Genomic DNA, 18,204 nt, shown 5'->3' with positions numbered 1-18,204 from the left:
GACCTGAAACACAGTTCTTGAAGCAGATGACTTGAAGCTGCACGTGTTCCCTCTGCGGACACTAGCCTTTGAAAAGCCCCTGACATTTGTTAAGGCACCAGGTTTCTCTGTTTACAACAGGGTTTTGTTTGGGTTTTTTTCTGACTATTGTAAATTTTTTTACTATTCTGTATGACAATACAAAAAAGCTCATCTGCATAATTAACTTCTAACTTCTTATTTGTCAGTATTGCAGGGGAGCAGTTATAAATAAATAATGAAAGAATTCTAAAACTGGACAATTTCAGGGTTTTATAAGTTAAAAAAAAAATCACATATCCATAGCAGAACAGCATTTTTTAAATCAGTCATTATTTATATTGACTAAATGTTCTCTCTTCATTAACTTTTTAAAGTTCTTCAGATTTTTTTGAAATAATGCAAGTTAAAAATTGATTTGCCATCTTGTAATTTAGATGTAGCAAGCGTGCTCATCAGTTAAGCTTGCTCACTGGTGCTTGCTCTAAATGCATTTACTTCAGTAGATGAATTGAATCTGTGTTTTGTTTAATTCTAGTAAAAGCAGCATATTTTTTTCTGTAGAAACTATTCCTTCTATTTTACTGGTACTATATGATGCACCTCCCTATTTTCATAAAAGGGCTTTGGACTGAATAACGCAACATGAGCATTTTCTTGTGGGTTTGGTTTGTTTGTGTTGCTTTGTTTTTTAAATACAGTCAAACATGATCTGTGCAACTGCATTAACTCCAAAATACAATCTTTTACCTGAAGGGTAAGTAATATTTTCTCTGCACAAAAAATATTTTTAAAAAGATTTTTCATGTTTCCTGGAAAATGACTGCTATTTTTGAGAATCACATTATTTTGGGAGAAGGGGAAATCATCTTTGGGAGAAGGGGAAATCATCTAAGTACACGGTACACACAACATAAATATCGTACTTTCAGACTGAAACCTATCTTTCTAGTCCATGAGGAAATGAGAATTGAAAAGATTTGTTAAGCCTTCGTGATTATAGCAGGAAAGCTGAGCACAAGCTCCCTGCTGGTTTATACTGGGGAAAAACTCAAACTTACACACTAGCAAATTGCATCAGCGTGAGAATTACCTCAGGAAGAGCTGTCTGTATGTCTCAAAACTGGTCAGTCTCATCTGTGCATGCAGTCATGCTCTAGAGCTGTTGTAAAACAAGAAAAATCAGAACATCTCTCGTGAAATGTGCGTTATGAAACAAATTTTCTCCTAACCTCTTTCAGCCCCCAGTCTCCGTTCCCCAGTCTCCGTAAGTGTAGAGGTACATCTCTACATATGTTGACCCATGCCAGATCTCCATCAAAAAAGACTATAGTTCAAGAACACCATGCTTTTAAAACAAAATTAGGTTAAGAAGCATTTGCACATGCAGTTGCATTAAAGGCAGGGATGTTGACCTCTGACTGGGCATGGAGGAAGCAAGATGTGAGCAGGCTAGAACAGGTGGTAAAGCTGAAGGCAGATATGTAACCACAGCCTCACACAGCAATATCCTCTGAAGCAAAACTGCTTGGAGCAGTAGCTTCTGCACCGTGACAGATTTGCTTCCATGCTCTTGCTTTGCAGTTTGCCTCAATAGTCTCCATATCACAAATGAACAAACTCCTTTTATTTAGATATCATTAATGATCAGTGATGGGACTTTTCACACTGTGTTTCAAAACACTTTTTAATAACTATTGCAACAACACTCATTAAAATCTGCAGATGAGCACACTGATGGCTACAAAGGCAATGTGCAGGTTCTATCCAGATTCTCCAGTGTGCAAAAAAGGCATAGAGAACACATTCTTGTTTCCCAGATCTTTGCATCTTTGCAGAACACAGTCCTTCCATGAGAAGAACCTGTTATCAAGGAATAGCTATGCACTTTTCCGCCTGTTCACCAACCCAGAAAATGGAGCATATGCTGCATCCCTGCAGGCTTGTGGGAGAAGGCTGATTCTCCTAGTTCTCTACAGCTTCCAATAATAAGCAGTGCTTTAAAATTATAATTCTTCTCTTCATGTTTAAACCACAGAAAAACCCAAAGAATTCTGCCCATCATCTTCCTCATGGCACGCTGTCAACAGACGATATTAAATTCTCATTCACCCCTTGATGCAAGACAGCGATGACATAAATGACACAGTGATGGGCAAATGTCACTGTGTGATGTAGGTTCTTGTTTTTAAGCTTGTTCCATACTCTTGTATCTACAGCATCGAAGTCAGACACTGACAGTGAAAAATGCTCATCTACATAACCAGAGGTTATGTAGCCAGACCCTGATAGGTATGCTGTCATTTCTGTTTCACAGGCTTTGATTACACTTCTCTCTGTAAGTCAATCCCAACTTTATTACAGTCATGTCTTCCTTTTCTCCTTGCTTTTTTCTTCTTCCTTTTCTGTTTGTTTTCCCCAGCTCTTTTCCTTTTCTTTTTTTTTCTTTTTCTCCTTCCCTTTGCCCTTGCCTTTTTTCACCTTAATTTTGCCTCTTGCCTTTTTTTCTTTTGCCTTGTTTCTAAGTTCTTGGACCTTGAGAAATTAGCTTTATTGTATTCTCAGCATGTCAAAAGGAAAGCCTCACTAGGCGACTCAGTTCTTCCCTTCCAATGGACAACACATGTTTTTAATTATTCATGAAGTTATACACAAACACAGAATCAAGAAAATAAAATCTATATGTGTCAGTTATTATAACAGCTGGGCAGTTGTTGACAGATTTGAGGTCAGCATCCCTGTGTTGCTAAGAACTTCAAGAGAAGATGACCTCAACGCGGTATAAAGACAGACACAATTAAAATTAGCATTCAGAGTCCACCTGCCTGCTATGCACAGATGATTGAACTGTTTATTACTCACCCAGTTGTATTTTTGTCAAACTATAGATAAAAGGAAAAATAAAGAAAACAAATCAAGAAAAGGCAATGTGTTCCCAAAGTACATCACATAATTCTTCCTTAAAACAAAGTCTGGCTAAATTTATTTTTTTTAGCATCTTCTAAAAGGAGTTACAATGTAATTGGGCACTAGAGGATGTCCACATTTAAATACTGAATAGCCACTTACACCAGGAAGGTCAGAAACAAAGCTACATAATTTTTGTTCATAATCCAATGAGATAAAATGCTTAAATACAGTGAGAAAACAATACTTAATTCTAAATTTCCTGCATTTTGTTGGCTGGTGTCACACTAATTAATTAAAAACACAGAACTTTGTGATAGTATATATAGGCCTATCTATATGTATTTATGTCCCTTGGGGAAAAAAAAACCAACAACACACAACCAAAAACAAACAAACCAAAGAAACTAATTAAATTTCTTACAGATTTTCTTGCCCTCCTTCCACAGCTCTTTCTGCTATGTAGGGGTTTGGGCCCCAACTGCAGTCCCTGAATAGCTGAGGAACAATGTTTTCTTAGTCACAATAGCCTACGTGTTTGATTCTTGACAGAATAAGCATATGGGTCTTGAAGCTACAGTATATGAAATTGAATCCTTGGCACCAGATCTTATTATAAATGTCACATTTGATACTTACATGAAATGTTACATTACACACAACATTTGCCTTATATGAAAGATAGAATTTGAGGAAGGAATACAGACTTGCCTGAGTCTCATTTTCCTCATAGGTGTATGGATTAGATGGTTTGCAAATATATGTCTACATATGAAACACAGATTATCTTATCAGGCGGTTCTGGTGTGACTTCTCATCCACCACTGGTTAACCTACATTGAAATAATTCAGAGTATCCAGACAATGAAGACATCTATGCAATGACTTACATATTCATTATTCAGCCTTTCTCCTTTAACTGTAGGGACTTCTGTTACATTCTGGTGCTAAAACTTCTGTACACATTCTTAAATATGAGAATGTCATGACTGAGAGGAAACTGACAAAAGCAAAATCTTCAGAGTTCTTTTGTTTGCCTGCTTGGGTGTTATCTAAAACCAGATTGTGACTTTCCTGACTTTCTCATATTCATATCTTTCCCACATTTTTCAGTCACAGGTTTCTTTGCAGTGACTTGGATTCTGTATGACTGAATTTTAAACTCCCACTAACAGATGAAACAGAAAAGCTCAATATTTGTCTCCTATGAGCACTGATATTAATCAAAATCAATATACAAATCCCTGTGAAGAGTGATCGACGAAACACAGTTCAATGTTTTTTAAGTTCAAGTTCCTTTATTTTTCACTCCCTTCACCTTACTTCTAATGTACATGCAGAACATACTAGATTATTAGTAATAACTCAGCACAAAGTATGACTTAGAGTGTTTGCTTATATTAAAGGCATACAGATTTTTGAAAACTCATGTCTTAGGATGTCCTGCCTTGCTTCCACTAGCTGCTCCAAAAAGACACAGGACTCCCATAGGATGTGGGTGTATATATTGACTCTACATGCCCTGGGGTAACTGAGAGTACCTGAGCTGCTAGCAGGTAACTAATTAGCTGTGGAGAACCTTTAATGACTGTCATTGAGAATCAGTTCATGAACGGCTAGGAAAATACCATATGAAAGAAAGCAGTATTCATCTTTAAAAAGGAATGAGGATTTGAGGTATTATAGCTTAGAAAAACTATCTTCACATCTCTGGTGGCACTAGAACAAGTTATTAGTATTGAAAATTGATATATCTTGACTTGTGCACAGCTTTTGACACAGTTTCAGCAGAGATATTGGGGCTCAGGTATATTCAACAGAAAGTAGGTACATAGCCTGTTTAACAAAAAAACAAAAACAAAACCAAAAAAAAACAAACCAAACCCAAACCAAACAACAGAAAAAGCATATTCAAAAAACATGTTACCAATAAGAGTAAAAACTGGGTGGCTGTTTTGAATGATGTCTCACTAAGTCTCTTCTGGATCTGATTCAGTTCAACATTTTATTGGTAATTTGGATGATTGATCATTACTCCCAGATCTGGTATCCTCTGTGAACTTGCAGAGAGCACACTGTTCTATTGTCCAGGTTACTAACAAAGACATTAATCAGTACTGGCACCAGTACTGATTCTTCAGGGACATCACTAGTAACCAGCTGCCAGCTGGACTTTGCACCACAGCCCTTTAAGCCCAGCAGCCCAGCCAAGTTTCCACCCGTTATATTCTTTAGCTATCCAAACCATATTTGACCAACTGTCTCTAAGAGTACTATGGAAACCATATCAAAAACCTTCTTAAAAGCAAAGTGAACACACCCAGTGCTCTTCAAAAGCCCAGAAAGCTAGTTAGGTCACCCCAGAAAACAATCAGGTTGGTTAGGCACAGTTTGAACTAGTAAATTGGTGCTGATTCTTCCCAAACACCTTGTTCTTCATGTACCTAGACACAACTTCCAGCAGAATTTGCTCCACAGACTTCCCAGAAACTGTGGTTAAGCTCATTGCTCTTCTTAAAGATGGGTGTGACATTTTCCATTTTTTAATCATCAGAAATATCCTCTCGTCACAATGAACACTCAAAAATGGCAGGAAATGACTTTGCAGTTATGTTGGTCAGCTCATTCCCCACCTTGAAATTCAGCCCTTTTGCTCACATGGACTCGTGTATCTTCAGTTTGCTTAAGTGGATCCTGACTCTATCACTGTGGTTAGAGCTTCAGTCACTAGGCTCAGGGACTTGAAAGTCCTGAGGGTAAATCTTGCCAGTAAAAAACAAAACAAAGAAGTCATTGAGTACCTTAACCTGTTCTGAGTCCTTGTCACTAGGTCCTCTGCCCTACTGAATAGGGAATCTGTATTTTTCTTAGTGTTTCTTTTTGCTATGAATATACCTATAGAAGTCCTTCTTGTTGACCTTCACACCCCTCACAAGTTTCAACTCCAGCTAAGCTTTGTCTTTCCTAACATCCATCCCTGCCTGTTCAGGCAATGTGTTTATATTATTTCTGTGTAGCTCATCACGATTCCACATTGATTTCACTTCCTATTTGAATTTTAACTCAGTCAAAAGCTTCCTATTCAGCCACAGTGGCTTTGTGCCGTACTTGCTTGACCTGAACATGAAAGTGGACTTACTTACCTTGTGCTTCTCTCAGAGGTTGTCCTGAGAGATCAGCCAGCTTCCTGGTCTCCTTCACCCTCCAGGCTAGCCTGTGATGAGATCAAGTGAAGAAGATCTCTGAACAAGTTGAAATCTGTTCTCTGAATCCCAGGTTTGCAATGCTGTTGTTGATCTTGGTAGTCTCTCAGAACCTTTTAACTCTACCATATCATGGTTCCTGCATCCCCATCATGTTGCAGTTTTCATCACCTTCCTTACCCCCAACCTGTTCTTTATTCACTGATTTGCATAAATGGAACATAATCCTAATGTGACTAGGCTGGAGTACCTAAAAAAAGGATCTGAAAGTGATCATTTGACAGTGTAGTTTTGCTGAAAAATTCCTGGTCTGGGATATACTGCTAGAAAATAATCCAGAAATTGTGGGAAACCTTCTATTTCACACTGTGTTCCATTTTGGCCATCATATCTTCAGAAAGACACACAGAAACCGAAGAAAACCCAGAGAAGCAAAGATAGTATAGAATAGGATAGCTGTCAAGGAGCAGTTGGTAAATTTGCAGAAAAGCACCTTTAGGCCAGCTATTTGGAAGAGTTTTCTGCAAGGATAGTGAAGCACTACAACAGTTCATCTCACAGACTGTAGAACTCCCTTCCTTTCATTTTATGTGAAAAAGGCTTCGCTCTTAATTTTTCAATAGAGACCTTCCCATCCGAAGTTCAAGTCTTTTAATGTCAAAAAAACTTCCTAAAAAAATAATTCTATTCCTGAAAATGAAGATTTGTTACTTTTTTCAGTGTCTTGTTTGTTTTTTGTTTGTTTTGTTGTGAATTTCAGCCGACATTGGGGTTTATTGTTGTTCTGCCAGAATGGTTATTTTGGTCCAAAAAAGCCACTTTGAGCACTCTTGAAATGGACCAGAGGACACAGCCTGCCCTCCCTGCTCCATCACATGCATCACTGATGGCACTATAAACCAACTCTGGGGTGCTGATGTGGTGAAGGCATGCCCCTTCCTTTCCTGTTACTCAGGGACAGTAAGGAACATGTACTAGATTTTTTCCAGGATTAAAATTGTCCTGGGAGGGATGTATCGAAGGTTCTCTGTGTCTTCCTATCCTTCCACATCTCTGACAGTACAGAAATGATCAGGCCTTTAAAAAGCATCCTTTAGTCTACTTGTTTACGTTAGTATTACCAACTAAAGATCGTTAAGTGGTGAACACTTCCAGAAAATATGGTAAAAAATGAAGGAGTATAATATGTGCTAATGCTTAAATAACAGAATTTTGGAAATTCTTTGTTTCAGGACAATTTTTATCATTGCTAACTTATGTTTTGAATTGGGCTATTTTCTTTACCTGGCAGTTAAACTTGTGCCAACATACAGATGACTTCCCCATGTCTTGGATCAGGCTGTCACTTGTTCTCCTTTGATTACATGCGTACATATTATCAGAGTTGTTACCTAGCTAGCCAGCAAACAGATACCTAGTAAACCTGTTTCCTTTAATGCTAACTGCATCATTTCATGTGTGTACACAAATTGTATGAGGCTGACACTGCTGATTCTGCATTTCCAAGTTTACGCTGCCTTTACAACTAACCCTAGGAATATAAATGACAGTATGCTTGTTCCATTCCTTTGTACAGTTTGCTCAGGAGCTTCAAAATAGCTAAAACTTGTTGGTTCTAGCAATGCTTCTAAACAAAATTTTTTTTCCCCTGTAGATTATAACACGAGCGAGCAAAAGCAAGCATGTAAGAAACATGAACTTTACGTGAGTTTCCGAGACTTAGGATGGCAGGTATGATTATAAATGCTGCTTCCCATCAGTTCAAATTGGGACAATCTGCTTTACAGACACCCATTATTTACAGTCTATTTTCTTCATGGTAATTGGTATTTCACTGATGAGAGACAGATTCTTTAAATGCATTTTGTAATTAAACCCTATCACTATCTCTTTACCTTTTTTGGTTGCTGTTCTTTCAGAGTTTGCATACATTACTGGCTTTACAATCTGGATTCATTCACATAAAGATAAATCTGAACTATTACTCAAAATATGAACAGATTTGCAGTAGATGAAACCAAAATACTCAGGCTGAGCAATTAACTTCTGAAATTTGCATTTGAAGTCTCCCTGGTTCAGTGCTGTCTACTGCAGGTCAGAGAGATTTCACTGGGGTAGGATCTGTAGGGAACTACAGCTTGGATCAGTGCTCATTGTTCTTTATAACACCATAGCTAAGTTTATATCATTTCTGGGGAAAACTCATCCTGCTATACAGTAACAAAAAAAAAGTACTTACAGTAAAAGGTTGTAAAGAGGCAGGGCATTATGAGAAAAGAAAATAGAGATCAATCTAGGGTTTTTTTCCAGAAAGCAAGGAGCTCTCTATAAAGAAAGAACAAGAAGGCCATCAGCAACCTATAACCTAGACATATTGCATATGTAGGTAAGAACTGAGAGATGGCTGTGCATTTCACATTTCTCTGAATTATTTTAAAACAATTCTCCAGGAGCAGAACAAGTCTATGAGGAGAAAAAGTGTGCTATCTCTTTAGTGCCAGTTCATCCTTTACATAGCTAGCTCAGATTCCCATATGCCCTCATTACTCTGCCTGGTATTTTGTAGTATATTTGTACTCACAGCAGCCTGAATAAGTAGGTTGAGACTGTTTACCCAAGTCTGCAGAGCATAATAACACTGTCCACGGCCACAGAGCAGGCTTGTGGGATTGGGTTGAATGCAAGCTATGGAACAAATGAGTCATTATCTCTCTGTACATCACAGAATTTTCCAGGTATCAACAGTTTTTTCAGTTTTTGAAACAGTAATTCTGATATACCCCAAGATGTGCAAGGGTCTCAGATCAGTCATTCAAGGTGGCCATAGAGAAAAGAATGATTTTTTTTTTTCCCCAAAAAAATACTTGCAGAATCCAAAGTTTCATTTGGAAATCCAAAGCTACACTGTACAATATTTGACCAGCAAAACTCAGAGTGAAATGAGATAAAAAGAAACAAAACCCAAGAAGTAGGTACTTAATCCTCTCTGCCTTTCCCACAGCACCTCCATTACCTTTGCCTGCCAAAGGAGGAATTCAGCAAACTAAACACATAGCTTTCATTAACATTTAAAATATTTTCCCTCTTTTCCCCATCCTGTGTTGCTAGAAATACTCAAAATTCATGATTCAGCGACATTCCAATGGGTAATCTCTAGCAACCTTCAGTCTCACACAACAATACAATTAATGGTATTGAGTATGGTGAAGAAAGAGGATGCATTTTAACTACCATTTTTTGCACCATGAAGTGCTTCAGATTTTTGATCTGGGAAGAAAAGTATTCTGATTAATGTATTTGGACCTTTAATCCCCCTTGTAGCCTCATTAGTTGGTATTCACTACAGATTTCTAAGTTTAACTTACATTTCATCTGAATTTTGCATGAAGAAAGCAAATACTTATTTTTTTGTCAAAAAAAAAATTAACATGCCACATCCTGAGGTTCATTTTGTCCTTGGACAAATCTTAGTTAGTTTAATATAGTTTTAAATTCTATGAGTGAGAAAAAGTAAATAATTGAGTGGGTTTATTTCTTCTTGTTTTAGGATTGGATTATTGCGCCAGAAGGCTATGCTGCGTTTTACTGTGATGGAGAGTGTTCTTTCCCCCTCAATGCCCACATGAATGCAACAAACCACGCCATTGTTCAGACTCTGGTATGCCTCTGCTGATGTTGTAGTTGCCTGTTTGCAGTTGTGTCTGGGCATGGGGACTGTCTCCTCTCGTCTGTTTGATTATTTATGCATAAATTATAACCCATTTCAAAGACGTGCTTTGATGATTATGCTAGAAAGAGGATGAACTGTCCAGAGTGATCTGTGTGGAAGGTGTTTCTCTTCCATTTCAAATGTAGTAACACATGAGAAGACTGTGTCATAATACTGGAGAATTGTGTAGACAAGAAACAAAGGGGCCCCCTGGTCCCACTTCCAAGAGGTTTTTTCAGCTTATTGAAACTCTGTGTTAACATCTACATGCTATACCTTCCAGAAATGTTGACACTTGGCCAGTCTGTGGACCTCTGTTGTCAACTGCTGGCAGAGATACTTATAGTGTAATTTAATGTGAAGTTTTGCAAGCAGATGCATTTGCATGTAAGAAACTTGTGTTCAGCCATGCCTGGCTAACAAATGCAATTTTTAAATGTGTGTTTGAATCTGTTGCTCTGCCTGGTACATGTAAAAGGAGATTTGCAGCCAGCTTTCTGCCTCTGCTAGCTCTTATGTTAGTCCTGTGCATCAACTGGAGCAGCCAAAAAGATGATAGTTGAAGCAGCTGGCTAGGAAAACCTACAGAAATCAAGACCTTTAGAATACGCCTAAATGTAATGCTGAAAATCTGATGTCTGGTCATGAATTTTCACATATGCCAGCTGAAGAACTGGCTCTGAACAGCACCAGTATTAGCAGAACGATTAAGAAGAGAAATGAGAGATAATATACAAGGAGAGAGTGGGAACACAAAATCAGAACAGGAAAGGGTTGCCATCCTTAATTTGTTTCTGGAAAGGTCAAGGCACTCAACTGCAATTAGTTAAACATGGGTTTAAGGTTCCCTCTGATTTAAACTGATGATTGGAAAGTATCCTGACCATCTGACAATGATGATGAGTCTGTCCATGGTTGGCAATCTTTTTCTTTGATTTTGACAGAAAGAAATCTGGGCCTGAAAAATCTTTCCCTTTCAGGAATGAGTGCAGCTACTACCCTCTTGGGGATCTCCCCACCTCCAAACCACCCCCCCCACCAAAAGTCCCAGAAACAAACAAACAAACAAACAAACAAACAAAACAAAACAAACAGTTTTATTTCTTTCTGATAGAAAACAAATTGTGTGTCTTAAAATGACAAGTATTTCGACATGAAAGAGTCAGTTTTAAAACCTCACCATGCGCTGAGACCTTTTCCTATACATTCAAATTTTCATGTATGCACCTTCTCCAAGTCCAGCCACCAATGCAACATTATTCCTCTATACCAGAATTCGAGTCAGCAAGATTTACAAAAAGCAGGGGAAATGTCAGAGGCTGAAAATAAATAGAAGCGTGGTAAGGGGTTCAGGTGAAAGGGAACAGCAAATGCCAGTTGGCAAGGAACCGAGCAATGTGCCTAGGAGACGAGGAACAGCATATATGCAGTACTGAGCTGAAAAGAAATAGGTCAGCAAAAGAATAGTTTAGCATTATGCAAACATTGCCCAGAAAAGTTGCCAATATCAGTGAGATCCCCAGGTTAGAGTTCCCCCCTGCAATTATTAACTGTTAAAGAAGAAGTGGCCCAGTGCTACCTTCTCTTGTGTGTCTATACTTTACAAAAAAGGGTCATTTCCCATTGTTAAGAAGTTTGTTTAGGTTTTCCTATTTTTTAAATTGTATACTTAAATTTTCCCCCTTTTTATGGCCTTTTTGGAATTGTGTGCCTCCCTCTGCATGTACTATATATGCATACAGTTGTGCAGCCAAAAAGCATGAGGCTAATTAAATTTTAACTGCACATAAATTAGATGAGATAACAGTAGTTGAATGCTTTCTGGTTTAAATTATACGAAATTCAGATTTACACAAGGTGTGCACATGGGGATGGCTTGGGAAACAATTATTCATACACCCCACCCTAATCCAAATGTAATCATCTCCCAGCCATACTGATTACACCATTCTAAAAAAGCCCACTCTTTGGGTTGGGAAGTGATTGTTCCTTGGTACCCCTCCAAACTTTACTAACTTTTTTTTTCTTTCTTTTGTAACAAGAATAGCAGAAATGCTGGGCCAGTACCTCTCTCTCTCTTCTTTTTCTGAGACTGAACTTAGGCAGACAGACAATATAGGTGCATATAAATACCAGACAGACTGCATTTAATGAATGATATAAACTTTCCTCTCCTCTCTCACTTCCCAGCACTCTCAGAACAGGTGCTGGAGTAGCACTGACCTCTTGGTCCTGCAAGTCAGTGGATCAACAGGTTGACTCGCACTGACTTTCAGGCTCACTCTTGAAAATGCTGTGAGCGTTACTGTCATGTGGGGCTAGCAGGTCCATGGAGCTCCCAGCCGGGGTGGCAGAGGCTGGTGGGACCAGGAGTTATGGCAGGGCAAACATCTGCCTAGAGAAGGCACAGTCATTCTTTCCTCCAGTGCTTTGCTATTCATTTGTTAAACTGTTTTTAAATGTGTGTCTAAACCATTACTAAACTGCTACTTCAGGATTTATTATTGCTCATTTCAAAAGACCTTCTCATGGTAACAGTTATGTAAAAATCGTTTCCTGATAGACTGTTCTCTGTTGTCTGGCAAAGGCTCTGGGCTTATATCACTGCAAGACAGATGGCTCTAACAGATTTACAAAGACTTAACATACAAATGAAACCTATTACTGCTGAAGTTTTCATCCATGCCTTAATAATCTCTTGCCCTCTCTATTACAACTCCCTTTATTCTGTCCTCCCCAGTTTCCAAGTCTTCGGCATGTGTAGAATATTACATCCAACCTTCTTTCAAGTACAAAGAACTTGTATTTCCCCCATTTTCAGATATTTCCACTAGATCTTGTTCACTCTGGGATACTGTTCAAAACCCTTTTCCTTCTTTTTAACCTTTCATTGATATATTTCAGCCTAGTGAACATAAAGCCGCCTCTGCCTCAGTCCTTTCCCCAAACCTTCTGTCCAGCTGGCACCCAGATTACGAATTAATTTTGACTTCAGTGGAAGTAGAATTGGATACACGGATACCTAGATAAGACTTTAAAATGCACTCATGCTGTCTGAGAACGCACATCTTACCATCTCACAGGCTGAAAACAATTTCAGTATGAGCCTTTGCCTGCACAGCCTTTGCTGTCTGCAGCAGACTTTCCCCCACACTGAGACCCTGACACAGGAAAGCATTTCAGCACGTGCTGGGGTCCCGGTGAGACCTGGGACTTGAGCCTGTGCTTCATTTTAAGCACTGTCCTCAGCAGAGATGGTACTGACAACACGTTTAAGTGTTTTCCTGAGCAGCTGCCTAACTCCAACTCTTTTCTAAATTTCATCTGAAAACCAACTTTGTGTCTTGGCTGCTCCTCCTCATTTATCTCCCCATCTTCTATTATTGTATAACTCTGCCTGAGCAATTGAAATCAGAGCAACATTCTGGAGGTAAGCTCTGCTTTAAAGTTGCTAACTGGGGAAAATCTGTAACCACAGCCCTCTCTGAACTGCAAAGACATGTTTTGCACTGATGTTGTCCTTGTACCTTGCTGTTTGATATATGAGCTATGTATTTATCTGTCTTTCAGGTTCACTTGATGTTCCCTGATCATGTACCAAAGCCATGCTGTGCACCAACAAAACTGAATGCAATCTCTGTGCTCTACTTTGATGACAGTTCCAATGTTATTTTAAAAAAATACAGGAATATGGTCGTGCGTTCATGTGGCTGCCACTAGAATAAAAAAATAATCTAAAGCAGAGGGGTTTATTCAGAATTATAATAAAGTCAAGATATAAGCCTTGCTGATGACAAGGCAGGCCTAAATTTATTCCATTTCATGTCATCTCTCATTTAAATGTACAGTATAATGTATATAGTAGCTCTTATTTATTTAAAAGTATATCGTTTCTTCTGTATGAGCAAAATTTCAGAACCATTTATTTTATGGGTCACCTCACTATGCAGTAGAACTTCACAAACTAATTTTTCAGTTGACCATACTGGAATCTATTTAATTTCATTTCACTACTTTAAACTAAAGACCTTGTATAGATTTTTTTTTAAAGGTAGAAAGTCCAGAACTTCCGTAACAGCTTCGTATTGTTAAAGAAACTAAAATACATTTGGTCATATTGTGCCAATGAAAACTGTGGCGGGGTATTTATTTAGAAAAAGGCACAGAAAAAAAAACTAAACAAAACTGCTTGACTAAACGTGTTTTTTCTTTTAGAAGTTGTGCTCCATTAGAAAAAGTGAAATATTGAACAGTGCTTAAGTAAATAAATAGTAGATAGAAAACAGAAGTGAAAAGATTGCACATAATTGTCATAACTATTTTCTTTAACAAGATGAGTGTAACTGGAGGAGTATGTTACTTCTTGGCTTGTGAGCTGCAGTTTGCAAGAGGCTCAAAGCTACAGGAATTCTATGGAGACACTCTCGCCTCTATGACTTTCCAAGTTAACACTAGAAATTGAACTACAACATTCTTACCTCAAATCATATCAGTCTATTACCTATTACACTGCTCTGGCAAATATCTTTATAATAACAGCACAAGGTAAAAATCAAACAAAAAACCCACACAACCTTCCCATTATATACACAAATTAATGTATACACAAAATATACAGAGGACAGGGTATGGAAGGGCTTTGCTTTATTTAGCTCCCACTTTTTGGATGTGTTTTCTGAGCCTGCGAGGGAAGGCATGGGGGAGGTAGCAGTTGCCACCTGCTTAATCAAAAATCTTGTCCCTGATGGTTGTTTTCAGGCAATGAAAAACACCTTTCATAATGAGCCATTGGGTAATTTGCAGCCTACTTGCCAACCCATCTGCTTTTCTATCAGGTGGAGATTGGTTTAAATCATGAGGCTTAAGATGGGATATCTTGCCTTTTTTTTAGCATTAACTATCGTAACTGTAATAATTCTTAAAACCATATACATAATTTTTAATCTCCCTAAATTTTTGGCCTCATATGAAATCCTGTGGTTGTGAATTGAACAACTAATTCCAGATTATCATTCTCAGCACCAATACCCATATGTTTATTTTGAATTAACCACATGTAATGTCTTTGGACATCCCTTTGTTTCAGTGTTATGAAAATGGGAAAATACAAACTCTGTTTTCTCTTTATTACGTGGCTGATTACAATATATGCTTTTATCATGAGTTGCCTTGATTCAAAATGCTTCACTTAAACAGTTCTCAGAGAGTTGTTAAAAAATGAATAGTTATTAAAAAATGAACATATCAATTTCTCCTTAGACAATCTATTCATGTAAACTCTGACTTCTCCGGTTATTTAAAACATATTTCATAAAACTCAGATTATTACAGACTGATAAAATCAGCGTGTGTGTGTGACTGTGTGTATGCATGTGAATGTGCAACTATCGTTTTTTGCAGAAACTAATTTATTTTATTTTGCTATTGGAGTAATACATAAATCCTTTTAATGCATACAGGTGGTTTTTTTTAAATAACAGTCCTGATTTCAGTCTTGGGACCTCTTTCCCCCAATACAGCCGTTCCATTTTACACTTCCATCTCTATTTTATACTGACATTACCTACATATCTACATTTAGCTGCAGTTCATGCACAAGGTTGTATAGCAAAATCCAATGTCTCCAAATGAATTACCATTGCGGAACAGTGAGATTCCTGGGTTGTCTTCAAAAAATTTAATGGTTTCGGTATAAAATGGGTAGGTGGATATGCTTTTTTGAACTCAATTTATTCTATATGGAATCTGATAGAAACTACATTTTGGGTACATTAAGTAATATATTTTTAAATAATGGTGTACCATTTTGAGAATAAGAAACTGAAGATTATTGTTATATTGTTCTTTAAAATATGCTGTTGTAATATATTCCTATATTTTGAGACATAATAAACCTGTAATACTATTTTATTTTGCTGTGATTTTGCTTTTGAGACACGTGACAAAATGACACTGACGTCATATATTCTTTTAAAGGTAAAAGCATGAGATCACCAATAATTATGGATAGATTTTGTTGCAGTTCATTTCTTAGTACAGACGTTTTGCAAAATTACTTTTGTACTGTTACTTAACTGCAGCTGGTGAACCATCTACACTATTAATAAAAATCACGCCTTCAAATCATACCACCAAATGCTAATACTCTACTCAACATATACTAGAAAGGAGAAATGGTTTTAAAAAATCTCCATAAATCCCTAACTGGTCATTTCTCTGTTTGAAAGGAAGGATAGTGACACCACACCTTCTGCATGCTATGGATAAGTGTATATATGTGTATTTTCAGGTAAACTTGTTCAGGTAAGCCCTTCTCCAGTAGTACCTAATGCAAGGCTTTTTGAGTTTTAGCTTGGTCCTGTCAAATACCTGTTATTTGATATATATTTATACATAATATATGCATATATATATATAAATAGAATGTGTATGTAATTATATTACATTATAATATTAAATATATACTCATTTCTACAGATACATGTATTTCTATAGTTAAGAAGACCATTCCATTATCATTTAGAAGAAAAGAGCTTTGCTCTTTTTAAAGTTCTTTAAGCTTTCTACATCCTTAACAACTGAGAAGAGTCTAAAGGGCTGAAAACCAGAAAAACAAAAGCAGCTCTGTACAGAGTTAATGTTGCATTATGGGTCAGAGCTATGGGTCTTTAACTTACTCATGTTAATACCATTGCTACACATTCTGGGCCAAAATCAAATGTTTACAGGATATTACTAGTGACCACTTCTATGCCTCAGGAGTACTCGCCCAGTGGAAGTCAAAGCTGAGAGATGAACAGTATTGCAGTAGTGATTTTATTTCCCTTTAGAAGCACATTGTTCTCCGAGTGTGACTCTGATGTCCAAGACAAGGTGGACTCTGCCTGACTGAAGTATGGAGCATTTATAAATTCTCTGATGTGCTGAGCTGTGAACCCACATAACAGTCTCCTTCAGTTAGACCACTTGATGTGTCTCTCTCCTTTATCCAGATGCCCATTTTCACAAAGTATTTATAGGGTCAAGTTTTTTCTGATTTTGCCCAAAGGTTTCAATTTCATTATACATATATATCAATTTCAATAATAACAAGGGAGCAGGGGTGGCTGACACTTGCTGATAGTCAGAAACATGCTTGCTTGGATTGTATTGGCCCTTTTTTGGTTTTTTTTTTGGTACAAGATCAAGCTAAAACTTGAATTCATATAAAGCAGTCTGGTAGCTGACAACACAGCAATACATCCAATCAGTACAAAACTCAGCTAGAAACATCTTGGACAGACATTGGCATGGATGTCTTTAAGCAAAAAGGATGATCCTTCCTTGTTCTGTTGTCACCCGTCTGAAAGGCTGTCCTGACCACACGACTTTTACAAACCCATGACTCTCCCTTCTGCAGTGGCCTGTTTAAGCTTTTAGGTAAACGGGCATTTATGTCGAGTGATTAGGTAGGTAATATAAATGGAGCCATATGAGGAGCTCAGGTATCTTCAAGAATAAGAAACCAGTCCTTCATAGCTGCACAGGAAAGCACAGCTGTTTATTTTGCATATTGGCACCTACAGAACAGTAAAGTCTTTATATTATGATAGGAGTCAACTGTCAGACAATTTGGGGCCTCATTTCATTAAATGGTATATACATGAGTGCTGCGAGTTACATCTATACTGTAGACACCCAAACTGGGACTTTCATTAGGGACAACGTAGAGAAATTGCTCTTTTGGACTGCAATCCACCTATGTCTCTCCAAAGACTACAAAGCGGGTTTAGGGCAGTGGCTTTGCTATAGACCTTGTCTGAGCAATTGTAGTCAATGACAATCCCTGACACCTTTAAAGTAATGTTATGATGTTGAAAAATTTTTATTGGGATGTTTAATTGGAATGTGAAGCTTCGAGAAATCTTTTGTTATGATGGGATGTCAGACACTTCCATTTTGGAATATAATTCTCTTTACTATTTACTTGGAAAAGGTTGGATTGCTGACTGTGTATTTCTTCTGTTCTGCTTTTGTTGTCAGCTCCTCTTCTGAAACAGTTTCATGGTAAACTGACTTTGACTCAAAGACAGATAAAAAAGTGGTTTAGGCTTGTACTCATAAGATTCTGAATTGTTTCACCAATAACCAAAGGATTTTAATAACCAGGACTTTATAATTACATTCTTTGCAATCTCTATGAACTTTCCTGCTCACACATTCAGCTGTGCATAGGCAGAAACTGACATGTGGTGCCTGAATGATGAACAAGCCACATGTGAATTATACAGATTTATCTTTTACTATCTCATCTGCAGTCACAGAACTTGCAAACTGTGATTTACAATGTGTTACTAAATTCTTACTCACATGGCTTGAGCAAGAGAT

At 37.6% G+C, this 18,204-nt stretch overlaps 1 protein-coding gene across 2 annotated transcripts in view; it reads left to right on the top strand.

Annotated features, from left to right (window-relative positions):
• BMP5 (bone morphogenetic protein 5) overlaps positions 1–15,742 on the top strand; it is a 62,012-nt gene extending 46,270 nt beyond the window's left edge. For both annotated transcript variants that reach the window (XM_027787843.2, XM_005238117.4), the window contains 3 exons: positions 7,783–7,859; positions 9,676–9,786; positions 13,408–15,742. In XM_027787843.2, the coding sequence (XP_027643644.1) occupies positions 7,783–7,859; positions 9,676–9,786; positions 13,408–13,557 (338 nt within the window). In that variant the 3' untranslated portion in view covers positions 13,558–15,742. The remainder of the gene's footprint in view (positions 1–7,782; positions 7,860–9,675; positions 9,787–13,407) is intronic.
• Positions 15,743–18,204: the final 2,462 nt, after the last annotated feature.

Source organism: Falco peregrinus, chromosome 7, assembly GCF_023634155.1.
Source record: "Falco peregrinus isolate bFalPer1 chromosome 7, bFalPer1.pri, whole genome shotgun sequence".
Taxonomy (NCBI): Eukaryota; Metazoa; Chordata; class Aves; order Falconiformes; family Falconidae; genus Falco; species Falco peregrinus.
This window is presented reverse-complemented; position numbering and strand designations above follow the sequence as displayed.